Source organism: Cuculus canorus, chromosome 14 (genome assembly GCF_017976375.1).
Source record: "Cuculus canorus isolate bCucCan1 chromosome 14, bCucCan1.pri, whole genome shotgun sequence".
NCBI classification, from domain to species: Eukaryota; Metazoa; Chordata; class Aves; order Cuculiformes; family Cuculidae; genus Cuculus; species Cuculus canorus.
The window spans coordinates 9,738,708-9,755,545 of NC_071414.1; the positions used below are offsets into that span (position 1 = coordinate 9,738,708).

General features: G+C 48.2%; 1 protein-coding gene across 3 annotated transcripts in view; it reads left to right on the forward strand.

Moving 5' to 3' along the window:
• Positions 1–10,933, forward strand: part of STK10 (serine/threonine kinase 10) — a 48,714-nt gene extending 37,781 nt beyond the window's left edge. For all 3 annotated transcript variants that reach the window (XM_054079829.1, XM_054079830.1, XM_054079831.1), the window contains 11 exons: positions 104–640; positions 2,662–2,792; positions 4,768–4,891; positions 6,160–6,339; positions 6,576–6,668; positions 6,831–6,960; positions 7,368–7,492; positions 8,029–8,217; positions 8,530–8,655; positions 8,925–9,038; positions 9,155–10,933. In XM_054079829.1, the coding sequence (XP_053935804.1) occupies positions 104–640; positions 2,662–2,792; positions 4,768–4,891; positions 6,160–6,339; positions 6,576–6,668; positions 6,831–6,960; positions 7,368–7,492; positions 8,029–8,217; positions 8,530–8,655; positions 8,925–9,038; positions 9,155–9,295 (1,890 nt within the window). In that variant the 3' untranslated portion in view covers positions 9,296–10,933. The remainder of the gene's footprint in view (positions 1–103; positions 641–2,661; positions 2,793–4,767; positions 4,892–6,159; positions 6,340–6,575; positions 6,669–6,830; positions 6,961–7,367; positions 7,493–8,028; positions 8,218–8,529; positions 8,656–8,924; positions 9,039–9,154) is intronic.
• Positions 10,934–16,838: the final 5,905 nt, after the last annotated feature.

A 16,838-nucleotide genomic window follows, 5' to 3' on the forward strand; every position in this document is an offset into this window, starting at 1 on the left:
AGCTGCTGATGACTTTGTTCTGAAGTATGGGGATTTGCAGCTCTTCCAGTTGTGTTAAAGTGGTGATGCAAAACCCAATACTTCCTCTTCGCTGTCTTTCCAGCCCCCTGGTAAGCACAAGCGGGACCCCTCTGATGTGAGTCAGCTGAGTTTTGATGGGGAGAAGCCTCCAGACGCTTCCTCGCCGAAAGCAGTCAATGGGCCTGTGGGGACTGGCAAGGAGACCGCGGATGGACAGAGCGATAAAGCCTCAGATGAAGGGATCAGCAGTGACAAACTGAAGAGCAACCAATCCACAAAAGCCCCTGCCAGCTCTGCTACCTTGGCCACCCAGGGCAAGCCAGACATCATCTCACAGCCCAAACAGCTGGGTAACTCAACAGAGGCAGACAAGCAGCCCAGGCCAGGCAGCAAGGAGAGGAAGAGTGTTTGTGAGCGACCAGAGAGCAGCTACCTGGAGAACTTAATGGAGGAGAAGCTTACCAACGGGAGCTTGGATCCTCCAACTCCGTTCTCCAGTGTCCGGTCCAAAGGGGATTCAGATTCTGGCAGCACTTCGGCCTCCGAGAGCATGGACCTCACCATCTCCCTGTCTGCTGACCTGTCCCTCAACAGAGAGAGTGGCTCCATCTCTCTGAAGGTGAGTGGTGGGCAGAGGGTTTAGGGAAGAAAGGGCAGCAAACCCCTGTTAACAAGTGCTGAGATTTCTTTGCTTTTTTCAGCCAAATCCCTGAAATTCAGACGCTGTCCATGTGCAGATTCAAGCATCAGCCATAGCCACTTAAAATCCTTCCTGAGGAAGCAGCATGCTTTCTCAGGGTCTGGGAATCTTGCTTTCAGTCCCTGAGTGTGATACTAAAAACCAGCTAGGTGTCACCCTGGTACAGAGTGATGCTCAGTGAGATGCCAGAGTCTAGCTTGGAACTTTGGAAATAAACACAGGGCCAGCAAGGAAGGAGGAAGCCCATCTCTAGGCAAACTCTTTGATGTTTTTTTTTCCTTGTCTATGGAATGCCTGTCTCATCTGGGCTCAGAGTGGCACACCACAAGGTGCTGGGTTAAGCTGTGCTAAGGGCACATGGCATGTCCTCAAAGGGAGGAGAAGCTCTCGATGGAGCTGCAGCAGATGCTTGTGTCCTCTGCTGTCCCAGACCACTGAAATCTCATTGAAGTCAGATGTTTTGTAGCTATTTTGGGTCCTTGAGAAGTGTGAAATAACCATGCCACTCACCTGAGTTGTGCAGTCATAAACAATCTGGGCAAGGACAAAACGCTATTTCCTAAACTTCATCCATTGCCCAAGCAGAAGGCTTATTTGGGCTGGTGCCGCTTTCGGTTTTTCCAACCTGCCATACATCTGGCCTGGTTTGTGTCAGCAGTGACTTGCACAAAGACCTCCCAGGCTTCTTGGCTTTTGCTAAATCTTTCTGGAGGCTAAGAATGCTCATGAGCCAAAGCCAGCCAGGTCAGCATGGCTTAGAGGAAGAGGCAAAATAACTGGAACGATATTTGCTGAGCTGCAGAAGAAGAAATGTGTGTGACTTGGGAGGGCAGACTGATGTGTTGCTTGAGATCTTTATCTGAATGCCTGCATGAGTGATGGTTTCCCAGCACAGAAACGTGCCTGAAAACCATTCTCAGCAAAAGTTTCTTCTCCTCCTGTCTCCTGCTGTGAACATGAGAGCCAGCATCCCCCACAGGAGCCCGCAATCAATGTGGATCCCTAATGAGGGAAGTGTGATGCTCTTGTGTAGCAACTCACTCTTCCTCACTGCCTTTCCCGTGACACTTTGTCTCCTTGAGGCCAGCCAAAGATGCGTATGAAATTCTCTCCCCAGCTGGTCCTCTGCACGGGGAAAGGAGTTTTTCAGGTTTTACAGGGAGTAACTCCCAAAGAGATGGTCACATTAGATCACAGTTCAAATTGGCCCAGCCAGAGGCAATGTTCAGAACAAACTAAATGGCATCTCTCCAAGCAAGATGTTCAAGTAAATCTGTTCTCCAGGAGCGATGTGCTGGAGGGCCCTGAGAAAGGTGCCCTGCTGACGCCTCTGCTTTGCACAAGAGGTTGTCAATGTGCGGGAGGTACCAGGCTGTGCTGCTCCCTGCTCACCCAGGCTTCTTGCACAGCCATAGCTCCATGGGGTCAGACTGCCCTGTTCTGCCCTTGCTTATGTTCCTAGTGCTGCTGGATTGCATGCACAGGCAGTTAGCAGCAAGATAAGGGGTGGTAAAGAGTTAAACCATTTCTCATTGTAGACATGAACTATTATATGCTTTTTATCACAAGCCAAACTGCCTCTTTTTTTGGCAAAAAGTATCCATGTCTCTTTTTTTTTAGATATATTAAGGATAAGAAATATACAGGTGAGTTTAAGAGGCTGCAGCTGGCAGAAGACAGTCAGAAAATAGGGTGCAGGCAGACTGAGATGGATAGAATGGCAATCGCACTGTACTGCGGGGGGGTGGTAGCAATGGCTACATAGTTTAAATGGCAGCTCCAAATCTGCTGATCATTTTTTGATTGATGTGGTTTCCTTGCTTATGTTCTTCATTAACAATGGCATCAAAATTGCTCTGAGGCTTTCAGCTGTAGCACTTCATGCAGCAAGCCCGGGAGCTGCTTCATGGCCTCTTCTTTTCCTCCCCTGTGGAACTCAGGACTCCCGGCTGCACAAGAAGACACTGAAACGCACCCGCAAGTTTGTGGTGGATGGAGTAGAAGTGAGTGTCACCACCTCAAAGATCATCAGCGAGGATGAGAAGAAAGATGAAGAGATGAGATTTCTCAGGCAAGTGGGTCACTGGGATGAAGGGAGGGCAGGGCACCAATCCAGAGCAGAGCTTTCTTCTCTGCAAGCTAATCTGGGAATGACATAAAGTCCTCTCATTTACTGTCTTGGTCTCTTTTGGACCAGATGACTGTCCAGTGAGCACATCTCATCTTTTAGGCTTTCCTTGGCTTGCAGAGGACTTGCTGTACTGAATAAAGTGAGCTCTGTTGGCATGCAGGGAAGCAAGGGATACATCTCAGGGATGAGATGCAGCGAGGCTGTGACAAGGGAGGCTTGTGCTGTGGCTGGCTCTGTCCTCTCAGCATGACTAAATGCTTCTCAGCACTTCTCAAGAAGTGCTGGCTCAATGGAAATAAGCATAGAAATCTTCTCAAGATCCTCCTTTTCCTTTTGTTCTTGTATCTCCTCAGACTTCACTAACAGAAAGACCAAGGGAGTTGTAAACACCTTGAGCATCACTTGATATTCATGGGTTTATCCTCTCTGCTTAAGCCTTTATGACTTCTTTGCAGATCTGATAGCTCTCAAAACCTCCATGACACTTTCTCAGGGAGGGGAAGTACTGTTTCTAACTTTGCTACTATCAGTAGGAGCACTGAAATGAAAAAAAAAAACAAACTTAAAATCATTAAAATGCAAACTGTTTTGTTTGATGCTCTATTCTAGGCTCCCTTGTGCTCCTCTGAGGGACTCCCTGAGAATATAATCAGTTCCAAGCACTAGATGTCCCTGTGGCAGCCTTATTCCTAGGCCCAATATTGTGTCTTTTTTTGTGTGAGAAGTGCATATAAACCAAATAAAACCTGGGGAGCGTACATACCAGCATACAGGGAATTTGCAGGCACAGCTGCACACACTCTGCTGTGGTGGCATCCCTGAAAAGAGGCTCCTTTTAAATTTTTAAATAGTGCCTTTTCAGTCTCTAAGGTGGGGGAAGAAGTGGAAAGGCTTGGGTTGGAAAGCATAGGGTCCCTGAACACCTTTTGGGAGAAGCAGTTATTCCTTTGAGGAGAGCTAGTAGCAGGCAGGATCAACTCTTCTGGCATCTTGACTTGCACTTAAGGAGTTTGTTTCTGGCTTTTTGGAACAAGCCAAGGCATTGATTTGAAGACAAGCTTAGAAGAGAGGATGTCATATTGCGCCAGTTGATTTAATGGCGCTTCAGTTTGTTTTGAAAGAAATCATTCCAAAGTGATTTTCCCAGGAGGGCTTCCAGAGAGGGTTGTACTCAATGTGTAAGGCTAATGCACAGCAGCTGAGGACATGGTGGGTATCCTGCACGAGGAATCTGCTGCTGGTGGTCCTTTTGCATGGTACATCAGTGATTTCCAGCTCACTTGAGCACGGAAACAGCAAATGGGCACAAACAACCATCTAAGCAGAGGCTCCCTTTTACTGTATGTGAAGCTGGGTGACTGGGTGAGGGTGCAAAATCGTGCTAGATAGGTCGAGATTTGGGAAAACTGCAATTTCTGCCATCCAGGTGTGGGCAAGAAGGTATGAGGAGCACAGGAGGTAGGCCAAGGCAACACCAGCTTGACCTGAGCTGTATTTCAAAGACCGGTGTGTGCTAACTCAGCTGGCAGAACCGAGTATTTTGGATGCTATCTGGGAGAGCCGTGCCAGCAGCATCTCCTCTCCTTAGGACCTTCCACGGGGCTTGTTTGAAAAGCTGTGAATGCTAATAGGCCTTACTTGTGAAAACTGACAGTTTGCCAACGGTTAACGTAATTAGCATCCTGCTTCCTGGAAGTGCTGAGGTGCCACAGCGCCCTAGAGCACATCGGTCAGCCAGCATTTACCTCCTGCCTGTGCTGGAAGGAAGTGGCAGGGTGTTATGGGATGGCTGTGCAGCTTTCACTCCTTGCTGAAGTCCTCTGGTCATTGATTCTTCCACCTCTGCTCAGACACAGGGCTCCGAGCTTGTCTGATACTGTATTTCTCTCTCCCCCTCCGTTTTAACCCTCTGCAGACGCCAGGAACTGCGGGAGTTGCGTCTCCTTCAAAAGGAGGAGCACCGAAACCAGGCGCAGCTCAACAGCAAACACCAGCTGCAACTGGAGCAGATGCTCAGGCGCTTTGAGCAAGAAATGACAGTATGTGGGCCGGGAAGGGGAAGCTCGTGGGTGCCGGGTGGTTTGACTTCTCTGGAGATGCCCGGCAAACCCTCATGCAGGGCGATGCTCTCTAGCTTGCAGCAGTCCTGGGGCATCGTGTCTGGTGGGAGACGGACAGCTGAGAAACTCTGCTGGGATGAGACGGGTGGGATGTGTTTGTGGAGGGCAGAGTCTTTTGTAGGCGTTAGGCACGTATGGACTGTAGCTTGAGAAGCATTGACTGCTGTTGCCTGGCACACTGCAGCAGAGGAAGCGTTATTCTGGATTTACCCTCTTTAATGATCTTTTCTTGTATGTCTTTTCATGGCTGCTGTGAGAACTGCTGTTGTATTTCCAGAAAAAGAACCTTTAAATAAGAAAGTAGTGTGGCCAGGATGTGAGAGCAGGAAAACTGGCAAGTCTTTGAGTGTAAATTGAATGAAGATAAACTGGGTTTATATTCTTAGTCTGTCTATGGGCAGCTTACTTGGAAGTAAAATAATTTTGTAGGTATGTCCCTTTAAAGCTTTCATGAGCTATCTTTCAATATCCCTTTATTAATTCACCTAGCATGTGTACCTGGTAACTCCATCCCTTCACAGCAGGCTCATTCATGTGTTCTGTTATATTTCTGAAACATTCACATGCCACATCTGTGAATTCCCATCTTAGCAAGTCACTCCTCATTTGTGAGATTTATTCACTGTGCAGTGCAATGTGCAAAAACTCCAAAACCTGCTCCCTTGACCCTTTCCCTGAGGCAGTTTGCAATCCACTCCCATTGACACCCAGGTGCTCCATCCCTGCTGCTTGCAGGGAGGGAGAGGTTGGACACAACAGTGATGATGAAGACAGTGCCCTTAAACTTGGAAATCCTTGTCTGCAGAGAAAGAACTGTTATTCTTGAGCATCACTGCCTGCTGATATTTGCCCAGAGCCATGGGTCTCAGTGGGATGCTGTAGATCAGGACATAAGCCAGGAGGAAGGGTTGAGATGCATCAGTGCTAGAACAAGCTCTAAATGCTTTGTGCTCACACTAGAGCTGGCTCTGCCCTGTGTGCTTCGAGGAGTGTTTTCTTTGAAATTTCTCTCCCCTGTATTTAAAGGACAGCAGCCCCTGCCTTTATTTTCTTCTTTTTGTTTTTCTTCTTTTTTTTTTCCCTTCTTTTCTTTTCTCCTTTTTTTTTTTCCTTTTTTCTTTTAAACTTTTGGAAGGAAACAAAGCACAGAGGAGGCTGAAGTTGACCTCTGTTCCCTTCCCATCCAGACAAAGAAGAAGTTCTATGACACTGAACTGGAAAACCTCGAACGGCAGCAGAAGCAGCAGATTGAGAAGATGGAACAAGATCACTCACTGCGCCGGCGGGAGGAGGCCAAGCGCATTCGCCTGGAGCAGGAGCGGGACTATGTCAAATTCCTGGAGCAGCTGAAGCAGATGAAGAAGGAGGTAAAAATGGGGATAAGATGGAGGAAAGCTGATTTCCTGTATCTGTTTCTTCCAGGAGAGTTCCAGCACTTCTGCATAGCAGAACTTGAGAGGGAAGTAGTTGTTGGTGTTTAGCAGAAAGTTGTTTTCTGTGGTATATTTGGGCGTTTCCTGAGGTCCAGCTGCTTGGTGACATTAGGTGGGGTTGTTCTTGGCCTGAAGTTACCTGCTGATAAATCTCATTTCCCTCCCCAAAGGTCAAGAATGAGGTTGAGAAGCTGCCACGGCAACAGCGCAAAGGGAACATGAAGGCGAAGATGGATGACTTTGCCCAGAAAAAACAAACCATGGTAAGGCTAACAGAAGACTGCCACAACTGCACAACTGGAAATGCATAATAGGCAGAAGTATCCTTCCCCCATTGAGGGACTGGCAGTTTCCAAATTACCACCAGATGCTTTTCAAGCTGCAGCAGAAGGAGGGCTCATGGTGGTACTGCTGTTTTCTTCCAGGAACAGGAGTTTTTGGCCAAGCAGAAGGAGGACCTGGAGCTAGCCATGAAGAACATAACTGCCCAGAACAAAAAAGAGATCTGCGACAAAGAACGCGAGTGCCTGAACAAAAAGCAGCAGCTCATGAGAGGTGGGTGGCAAAGGCTGAAAAGGAGAAGCAAATGCTGTAACGATGGGTTTATCCAACGCTGGCTCTTCCCACACAACAGATGCTGTGACAGAGTTGCAAGCTGGCAGGATAGGATTAGAAAAAACAGTCTTGCCAGATTCTGTCTAAATGTTTAACAATAATAATACTTAGCACTTTAATCTTCAAAGCGCTTTACAAATACGAACCAATTAGGTTTCATAATTGCAAGAAATTATTCTCTGATATGGTTCCCAACCAATTTCTCTTGGAAAACAGGAGGTGAATGATCACCCCCTGTATCTGCTGTGCTGCTGCCATGTGTAGAGTTCACTTTTGCCCGAGGCACTGCGTGTGATCAAGCTGGGGGCCCAGGGTGGTTTGTCTCCTGACCCTTCTCCCTTTCTCAGACCGGGAAGCATGCATCTGGGATCTTGAAGAGCATCAGCAACAAGAAAAACACCAGCTTATCAAGCAGCAGCTGAAGGACCAGTATTTCCTCCAGAGGCATGAGTTGCTCCGGAAACATGAGAAGGTGAAGAGTTAACACCTTTCTACTCTTGGTGCTGGGTGCTGGTCTGCCGGGTACCTGCGTGTCCCCAGAGGGGATGTTTGCCTTCCAGGCTGCAAGTGGGGAGTGGAGCATGAGTTAGGCGTTAAGAGATTCATTCACTATTAGTGAAAAGGGACCAGAATAACACTCAGATCAGCCTCCATGCTTACAATGTATATTCTGTGCTTTGTGCATTAAACATACGAGAATCAGTTGTGCATTTTGGGGGCTTTTCTGGAAATTTGTCACACTATGGTCTGTGGGATGATAGATCCCAGAGCAGCGAGTGAAGGCTGGCACATCACAGTTGGTTTTGCTTCTTTCCAGCCCCCTTCTTCTCCCCTTTCACAGCATGTTCAGTAGCTGCCCTCACTTCTTGTCCCCTTGGTGATGTCTGTCACCAGCCACCGCCATGCAACTCCCCATTCTGCTCTCCAGCTCTGTTTGGTCTACTTAGCACTTTCTTCTTGGCCTGAGATGTCCCTCCTCCTCTGATACCTGTCTCCCTGCTGTTGTAGGAAAGGGAGCAAATGCAGCGATACAACCAGCGCATGATAGAGCAGCTGAAAATTCGGCAGCAGCAGGAGAAAGCTCGGCTCCCCAAAATCCAGCGGAGCGAAGGAAAGACGCGCATGGCCATGTACAAGAAGAGCCTTCACATCCACTCCAGTGGAAGTGCATCTGAGCAGCGGGAGAAGATAAAACAGGTCAGATCCTGCAAAGGACACCAGGGTTGAGGGGTGGCTTGGGAGTGAAGCTGCTCCCTACCAGCAGAAGGGAGTTTGGAAAAAGGCAACAGTTCCCAAATTTCTAACCTACTGCAGGGAGTCAGAGGTCTTTGCATTTGTGGTGTCAGGTGCAGTTTTTGGCACTGCTCCCATCATGATTAGTATTAGGAAGCATCCTTGGGGCTTTTCTTTCTTTCTTTCCTATGTAGGTGCAAGCTGACTGGTCTCTTAACCTGCTTCAGAGATCAGAGCAACACTGCCTACACAGTCACTTGCTTTTGTCTCTTCCAGTTTGCTCAACAGGAAGAGAAGAGGCAAAAAGCAGAGCGGCTGCACCAACAGCAGAAGCATGAGACACAGATGAAGGACATGCAGGCCCAGTGTGAGAGCAACACAAATGAGCTCCAGCAGCTTCAGGTATCCATCCCTTGTGGCTCAGTCCCTCAGAGCTGCCTGTGCACAGTTTCTGCTCCATTGCAAGGAGCGCGTTGTAAGAAGTGGCTGCAGAGTACTATAAGTGAACTACAGTGATGTCTTGCTCTGCCTTGAGAGGCTTTTGTGGCCATGTCTAGGCGCCCTGGAGCTCAGAGCTCTGAATGCGTCTGGCTGGTGCAAGTCCTGTTTGATTACTGAATTTTACAATCTCAGCTGCTTAATGGGTGTTCCATTTTGTGATCTGTGTTTAGAATGAAAAGTGTCACCTCTTAATTGAGCATGAAACGCAGAAGCTTAAGTCCCTGGATGAGAACCACAACCAGCACATGAAGGAGTGGCGGGACAAGCTGAGGCCACGGAAGAAGGTAGTATCCCCTTGGCGTGAGCTGAGTGTCCTGCTTGGCTGGTTGGAGGTAACAGTTGTCCATAGCTCTAATATAATCTCAAATACATCTCTTCTGTGTGTTCCCTTCTGCTTAAGGCATTGGAGGATGAGCTGAACCAGAAGAAGCGTGAGCAGGAGATGTTCTTCAAGTTGAGCGAGGAGGCAGATGGACAGACACCAGTATCCCCAACTAAACACGCGAAGTTCTTCCCATTCAGCTCTGCAGAAAGCTCATAACAGCTCACAGCTGGCAGGCCACCAGCTGGTACTTGCTATGTCTTCCTGGGCTGCATGTGGGCAACTTGGACTTGGAAGACCACCTCAGCAGCCTGTTCTCACAGCAGCACCTTCCTATCCCCTCACTCTGTCTGAGATAAAGCAAGGCCTCTGTCCTGCACTGGGGGACACTGACTGGGAGCTTTGGTGGCTTTCCCAGGAGCTGGCCTGCTTAGCACAGCTCCGTGCTGGGGAGCCAGGCAGGACCCTTTTCTGCAATTGTACTTGCACTGTTAGCTGGATATGTTGCCTCTCACGTGAGCCTGGTGCTCACCAGGTTTGTCAGCAAAGACTGAAGCAATAACTGGTCTGAACAGGAGAAGCAGGCAGTGGCTCTTGCCCCCTGCACAGCCTCTCTCCGCTGTGGCTGCTCCTCCTCCTGGTCCCCTGTAAGGACTAGTATGGGGCAGAGCAGCTTTGGCATTGTCTTAGGCTAACCTTGCCCTTGTGGTCCCCCAACACTTGCCTTAGATTTCCTTCTATCTACTGTGGCCTTTTTTTGCTCAAGGGAGAGACAGTGATAAAGATTTTTATTCTTCCTTTGAGGAGGGAGGGTTGGGGGTTTTTTCTTTCCTCTTCCCCTTTGTACAGACTGTGCAGAAAGGGGACCAGCTCCATGTCCTTCCAAAGATGCTTCTCCTTTTTCATTTCCTATGATTGCTGGCACCACAGTCCCTCTGGTACCTAGGAAACACTATTTTATCAGATACCAGACTGTGGCATAATTAAACTGCTCAACTGGCTGCAGGCTTTTGTCTCTTAAAGAAATGTATGTGCATGTGCAGAGGGGGAGGTTTGTAACAGTGTTCAGTCCTGCGGTGACACAGCAAGGTGTCAATCACGGTCATGTGCCTTCTGGTAAGGACAGGTAAGGGGCCAAAGGCTGTTATAGCTGGAGCTCTCGTGATCACGCATGTGCTTGAGATAATATGTGTGGGCCATGCGGGTCAGCCAGCCTGACCACTGCCGTCAGGTTTATAGGCTGCAAAGCATCATTTGGAAGAAGTGAAGGAGTCTTGAATGTCTTATCTCCTTATTACGTCCCACAGGTTTTTGTATGATTTACCTAGCTTTGAGCTTGGAGTCATGCTGCAGAGCCACAGAGCAGCTGCAGGTCCAGCTCTCTGTCCTTTCTGCTCCATGGCAGTGTGTCTCGGTTGTGCTGCCTTGCCCTACCTGCATGAAGCTGTGCTTGGCTGAGCTTCTGGGTGAGACCCAGAGCACAGATCTGAGTAGGTGAACAAAAACCTCACTGGCAGCATCTTCTTCTTTACACAACCAAAAGATGTAAGATAGCAGATAGCGTTTAGGTTTTTCTCTCTGTTGGTCTCTGGACAACACTGGTTCCCTTGCTTGGCCTACTTCCCAAGCAAGAAAAAGATGTCTCTGCTTAAAAATAAAAAAAAAAAATATAATTGTTATTTTAAAGTCTCAAGTGTTGATTTAGAGACATATTGGCATTTCAGGAAAAGGTGGTAACGTGATGTGCTACACTTCTAGATACCTAGGTGAAGGAGTCAGCGCCCAGGTCTTTAACACCACTTCTATCTAAGGAGTGCGTTTACCTTTACTACCCATTTAGAGGTCATAACACATATTTAATAAGCTTCCTGTAAACTAGCAAGACTACATCTATCTGGGCCATTCCAAGTTTCTTCTGAATCCATGCCATTGGTGTCTTTGTTAATGATATAGCCTAGAGGGAGATCCTAAGGGCTGGGACCCTTTGCAAGCAAGCTGCACAGCAGCATTTCAGTAGCCTGTCCTTCTAGGAAGACCACCTGTCCCATCACCAAAAGCATTGACTATCCCTTTCAGATATCATAACACCAGGTTGGGAGATGATGTAAAATGAATGAATGCAGGGGGTTGTTCCTGAGCAATGTGCTGGTTTGAGCCTTTTAATTTTATCAGAAATGTGTGCTGGCAGCCCCAGCAGTTTTGTTCCTCATCCTCTTGGGGTCAGGATGGACATGTTCTGTGAAATGGTTGTTGTTGCAGAAATCAGTACCCGCTGCCTGTCCTTTCACGTGTTACACGTGACTTGCAGAAGGATGTCTTGCAGCACTCTGTTCATAACACCTCCTCTAGCTGAAGGGCTTTGCCACCTTGCCCCAGCCCAGGGAGTGTCAACTCTCTGTGGATTTTCTGCAGCTGTGAGGGTGGAGACTTTCTGGGAACTTTTAAAGAGCTGATGTGGTGCCTTTAGGGTAAATCGGTTGTTCTGTTCCAGTCCAGATTATTTGCAGCCTGGAGCTAGCAACATAGTTCTACTTTTGCTAATAGAAGGTGAGAATGGTTTTGTCCCCTGCCTTTTCCCTATTCTCTGTTCCCTCTCCAGGTGTGCTGGGTCTCCAGTACTATGTGTCTCTCTCCTAGAAGAGGGCAGGGAGTACATCTGATTATCATGTTTACAGAGTGGTTATATTTTTTTCTCTCCCTTTCAGAAGAAGGTGTTTTGTTGTTTCCTGTTCAGAAGGAACCATGGATAACCCCAGCTTCTTTTGAGGGCAGACTGGGGGGAGGTAGTATGCCATTTTTTAAAATGTGGCTTTGAATTAAAAGGGTTTTTTTTAATATTTTGTAAAGTGTCTTCCGTGGGGCTACTGCTATGATGTAAACACCATTCTAATAAAGTAACAGACTGAGAAACTTGGGGATGTGTCTGATTTCCTGCCTGATCACCAGCTTTCCTTGACCAATTTTGCTTTCCTTGCTGACTTACAGAAACCTTCAGAGCACGTGAACCTTGCAAAGCCGAACTTTCAGTTCTTTAAAATAGAGGTAGTTTCTTCAGAAACACTTTTGGTGCATGCTGCAACTCAGTGTCAATGACATCTTTGCTATGAAGGTCAGACTCTGAGAGACGTTAGTGAAGCAGTAGCTGTCTCGATGGCTTTGTTGTGTGCTAAAATAGTGCTCGGCTGACCCTGCTTGGTGAAGAGGGAGCATTGCATCCTGTCGGCTGAGGAGGGCAAAGCGGTACATGTGGCTTTTTCTTTTTTTTTTATTAGCTTGTCTGGCTGTAGCAGATGCCAGTCAAATGCCTCAACTCTCTTCTTCCTGGGGGACAAGAAGGTTTTAGGGATGCCCCCCTATCACCTTCTCACTCTGCCCTCATCTGAGGAGCACTTGGATCCTGGAAGTGCATTACGAGGCAAAGACACTGATCACATCTTGCCCTGTAAGTGCAGGAGGAGACCTTTTCTTGCTCTGAGAAAAGCTCCCACCACCTCTGTACCCAACTACAGGTTCTGTGTGGTCTTCATTTTGTGCTTGAAGTTTTTTACCTGCTGGTTTAGTTACGATTTATTTCATCTAGATGTCCTAGGCCAAGCAAGGACACACAGTGTACAAGGGCAGCTTTGACGTTGAGCCCAGCGAGTTGGTAGGGTTTCCCCCACATATTTTGGAAGGTGGCTCTGGCACCTGCCACCTTCTACCTTGTGTTTCATGTGGGTAATTATCTTGCTACCTATGCCCACCCTAGTTAGATAAAATTACTGTGCTTTCAGATGTGAGGTGGTTAAGCTGTTGGGGTTTGCATGGGCATCTCTGGTGAGAGAAGGACAAGAGCAAAGCGTGAGGGTGCCTGTCTCCTTAGTCTATGAGACAGTAAGAAATGAAGTATCTGAGGACACATAATTAGCCATCTCCTTCGTTTACATGTACCAGGACTGCATCATCTCCTGGGACACACTGGTCAAAAATGGCCTCACTCAATGTCTCCCAGTGAAGCAGAAGATCTCATGGGAGTACTTAACTTCATCTGCATGTCCTTGGCAGTGCCTGAGGGGAGCTTCAGCTGTAAGGATACTTATATTTATAAATACATGGAAATTACTCTGTATTCCAGAAATAATTGTTGACTACCCTCCTAACCCAGCACAATGCTGAAGGGAGCAAAAGCGAAAATCTGTCTTGATTTTTAAAATAGAAATGACAGCCCTGGAAAGTTCCTGGTGCTGTACAAGCTGCACCTTTCCTAGCTTTCCTCATTACCTCCCCTGTGCTGGGCTCTGAGTGGCTCTGGACTGCCCAAAGGGGGTTCTGCAGCATTTGTACTGTGATGGGGGCAATGCAACTCTCTCAGGGAAGAGAAAGCAGGGCAGGCAGGGACAGTCGTGGAGCTGGGGTTGTGCCTAACCTGCCTTGCCTTCCTCCTATTGCTGCGTCTGCTCTCCTCCCTTGCTGGGGCAGAGCAGCTGGAGGTGAGCACTGCCATAGGTAGGTCCTTCAAAAGTCATCTGCATCTTGTTAAACCAAATGCTGTTGTGTGTTCTCCGGCTGCACTGACCACTGGTTTAATTCTCCAGATACCAAACTGCCCAGGGCTGGAGCAAGCCAAGCCAGTCCAGAGGCTCGTGGCTCTTGGTGGAGCCAAAAATTGGTGGAGTTTGTTGTTGTCATCTCCTGTCTGGGTGGCGTGGACACATATCCCTGGTCACATAGCCACATTTTCCTCCCACAAGGACCTACTGGGACTCCCCTGGGCCTGGTTTCGAGGCTTGCAAGGGATGTAGGGGTGATGCTTGCTCTTCTTTCTCTTGTTCGCTAGATGGCACGCACGCTGGAACAGCGGCTCCGGAGCCCAGCTGTCCCCTTCCACTGGAATGTCTGCTTATTCTTTTCTAGGTTCATCCTTGACGATGGTAGACCTTTCACTGGATGTCTGCTTCTCATCGGTGCTTCAATATTTTATCTCCTCCCTCCAGCGTTATCCTCAGGAGTTTTCCAGGGTGTCAGGACAACCCCCCTCCATTTGAAGGCTGAGCATCCCCTCCACGGGATCCGCTGCTCCCTGCTGTGGTACCTCCGTGCAGGATGGGTGCAATCTGCTGCCAGGCTGACCCTGATGGCTGTCATCCACACCACACAGCTAAAATCAGCAATAATGAGTGGAAAAAATCATTCCTGCTGGGGGCTGAGTATTGGTGCAATCCAGCGCAAGTGATACCGTGGGTAATTGCTGCTCTGCTGGGCTTCAGCTGCAGATTGGCCCTTTCTCATGGTAGGAGCATCATTTTTGACTAATCACTTTGAGGGAGCTTGGGGAAGATGGATGCATTTGTTCTGTACATGGAGGACAGAGAACATTTAGCTGCCTGGCACACACTTGTAATTATTATATTTAAAAACAAGCAGCAATAGGGGACTCTCCATGCCAGAACGACTGCAAGGTAGTGTTTCCTCTGCAGTTCAGGGCTGACAGTGGGGGACTGTTTTCTCATTCCATTTCATCTCTGGCACCTGAGAGACCTCAGGAATAGCCCGGCTGTGCCCAAAGATCTGGAGCCATGTAGTTATTTTGTTTGGCTTCACAATACTTCAACCTTTGGTTAGGGCAGCAGGAGATTACCCATTTATTCCAAAACTCCTCTCACTTGCACCTGTACCCTTGTATCGCCTAAACTCATTGTAGGAAGTGCTGCTTCCAGGTCTCTGCTGCTCCTGCAGCCGCATCACGAGAGATGTGGGCCAAGTACAGGACTCCTATGTCAATAACAAGCCCTTCTTTTGGACTCTCTCAGCAAATGCTTGGCAGTTTCCTTGATAAATTACTGAGGTGCAAACGAATCCAAGCCAGACTTTATGGCTCTACAGCCAGCTTCCCAGAGTGCCTCCCTCAGGAGGTGATCAGGTCAGCATGAAAAGCTGCGCTCCACTCATCTCAACAGATCTCATCAGGCCTGTTAATTAAACACAGGAGCCATTTTTTAGTGTCAGCTGTGATTGTCTCTAACCTTCGTTTGTTCCTGGGCATGCATAAGCAGTCGGGCTGCAGCCAGTGCCCAGTGCTGTTGGAGTCCAGGTGTGATGGAATCAATTCAGCCACCTCTAAGCAGGTTACAGTGCTGGAGAAGTGATGCTGATGCTTAAGTGCTTTTGATTGATTTTGTGCAGTCCTTTGGCTCCCTGCCAGCGTTTGTAGGCCTGGAGTGGGTTTATAATCGAAGACATAGATAAAATAGTCCCCTGTGTGTAACAAGCTGTCTGTCTGATACATGATTCGTACCAGATATAAAGGAATGGCTCAACAGCCCAGCAGCATGCGATAGTCACGGGTGGTACGTTGAAAGGACCTTGGGAGGGTGAAGGCAGGAAACCAGGGTCTGGTCCCTGGAGCAGGTAGGTCCAAGATGCCATAAAAGCGCATTCATACATTCTCCTTTTGCTTTCCATGTCACACATCTCTGTGTGGGGCCCTTGTGGCACAGTGAAACGGATTTATCAGCAAAGGAATATCCAGAGGTTTCAAAGCTTCCCCAAGCAAAGCACCGTCTGTGTTCCTCTGGGCTGCTTCAAGCTCGGGACTGAGGTGTTCTTCACAGTGTCACCATGCCACGTTCTCTGTGTCTCTTGTGGGTTCCCAGCTGTGGCTGCAGGGCCAGATTAAAGGAAAGAAGCAGGCCAGCATGAAGGTCAGTGATGAAGGTGCACAGCAGTACGATGCTCCACAGTTCGTGGGGATGGGCCTCATGGAAGGGGAGTGAAGGAAATGGGCATTGTGGCTGTAAAAATTGCATGCCAGTCCCCCAGTCACTGCTAACTAAAACAAACCAGTACCTGAAGCAGGACGGATGGATACAGGTGTAGCATTCATAACTCAATTGCCTTAATTAATTTGCCTCACCTTGCAATTTAACATCTGCTGCATTTTGTTTAGTGTGTTTCTGTGCTTCTTTTTGTGGCTTCCATATCCAGTTACCTGTTTATTTTATCCCTCAGCTCTTCAGGTTGCATCCTCTGTGTTGCTCAGTTGCTGTGCCCTCAGCTGCTCTCTACCTTTGTTTCTCATTTCAGTGTATGAAGACCACTGATTGTTTCATTCCGCTTTTAATCCCCCCTTTCTCCAATGTTCCACATCTCCTCAATGTATATTTATTTTTCTTACCAATATGAGGCACAGCTGCTTGGGATATTTTCCTGACCATCTTTTGGAGAATTTTTGCATCCTTTGGGGCTTTTCAAACCAGTAAAACTCTCTCTGCCCAAGCCTGGGTGTGCCATACAACACCCACAGCTGCAGTTCTGCTGCCTGTTGTTGCTCTCCGAGGCTTTGACTCTTGATTAGCTCTTCAAGGTCCAGCTCTACCATCCCTCACAAATGTCAAGGCTTTCCTAGTGAGAGAAGGAAGGCAGATCTCAGGGCCTCTCCATAGCCTCCTGTCCGTCTAGTTTCAATGTGTGTCTGACTGAGGATTGATAACAGGGACAGCGTAGGGAGGGAGGGCAATGTGCAGCTGGTTGACAGGTAGACCATCCCTGAGGTGACATGCCAGCAGACATCAGGGACGTCACCGGTGGTGTGGTGTCCCCTTCAGACAACCTAGTGTCCTTCTTGCAGACATCTCTGCAGGGCCACCATGGTCTTGGGCTTAGCTGAGGCGGAGGAGGAAAGGGCAAGGGGGGCAACATAGCCCTTGGCAACCTGCTTGCACCTCCTTTATTCTCTAGGGTGGTTGTAGCAAAGTTAACAGTATAAAAAATAGCCACATTTAAG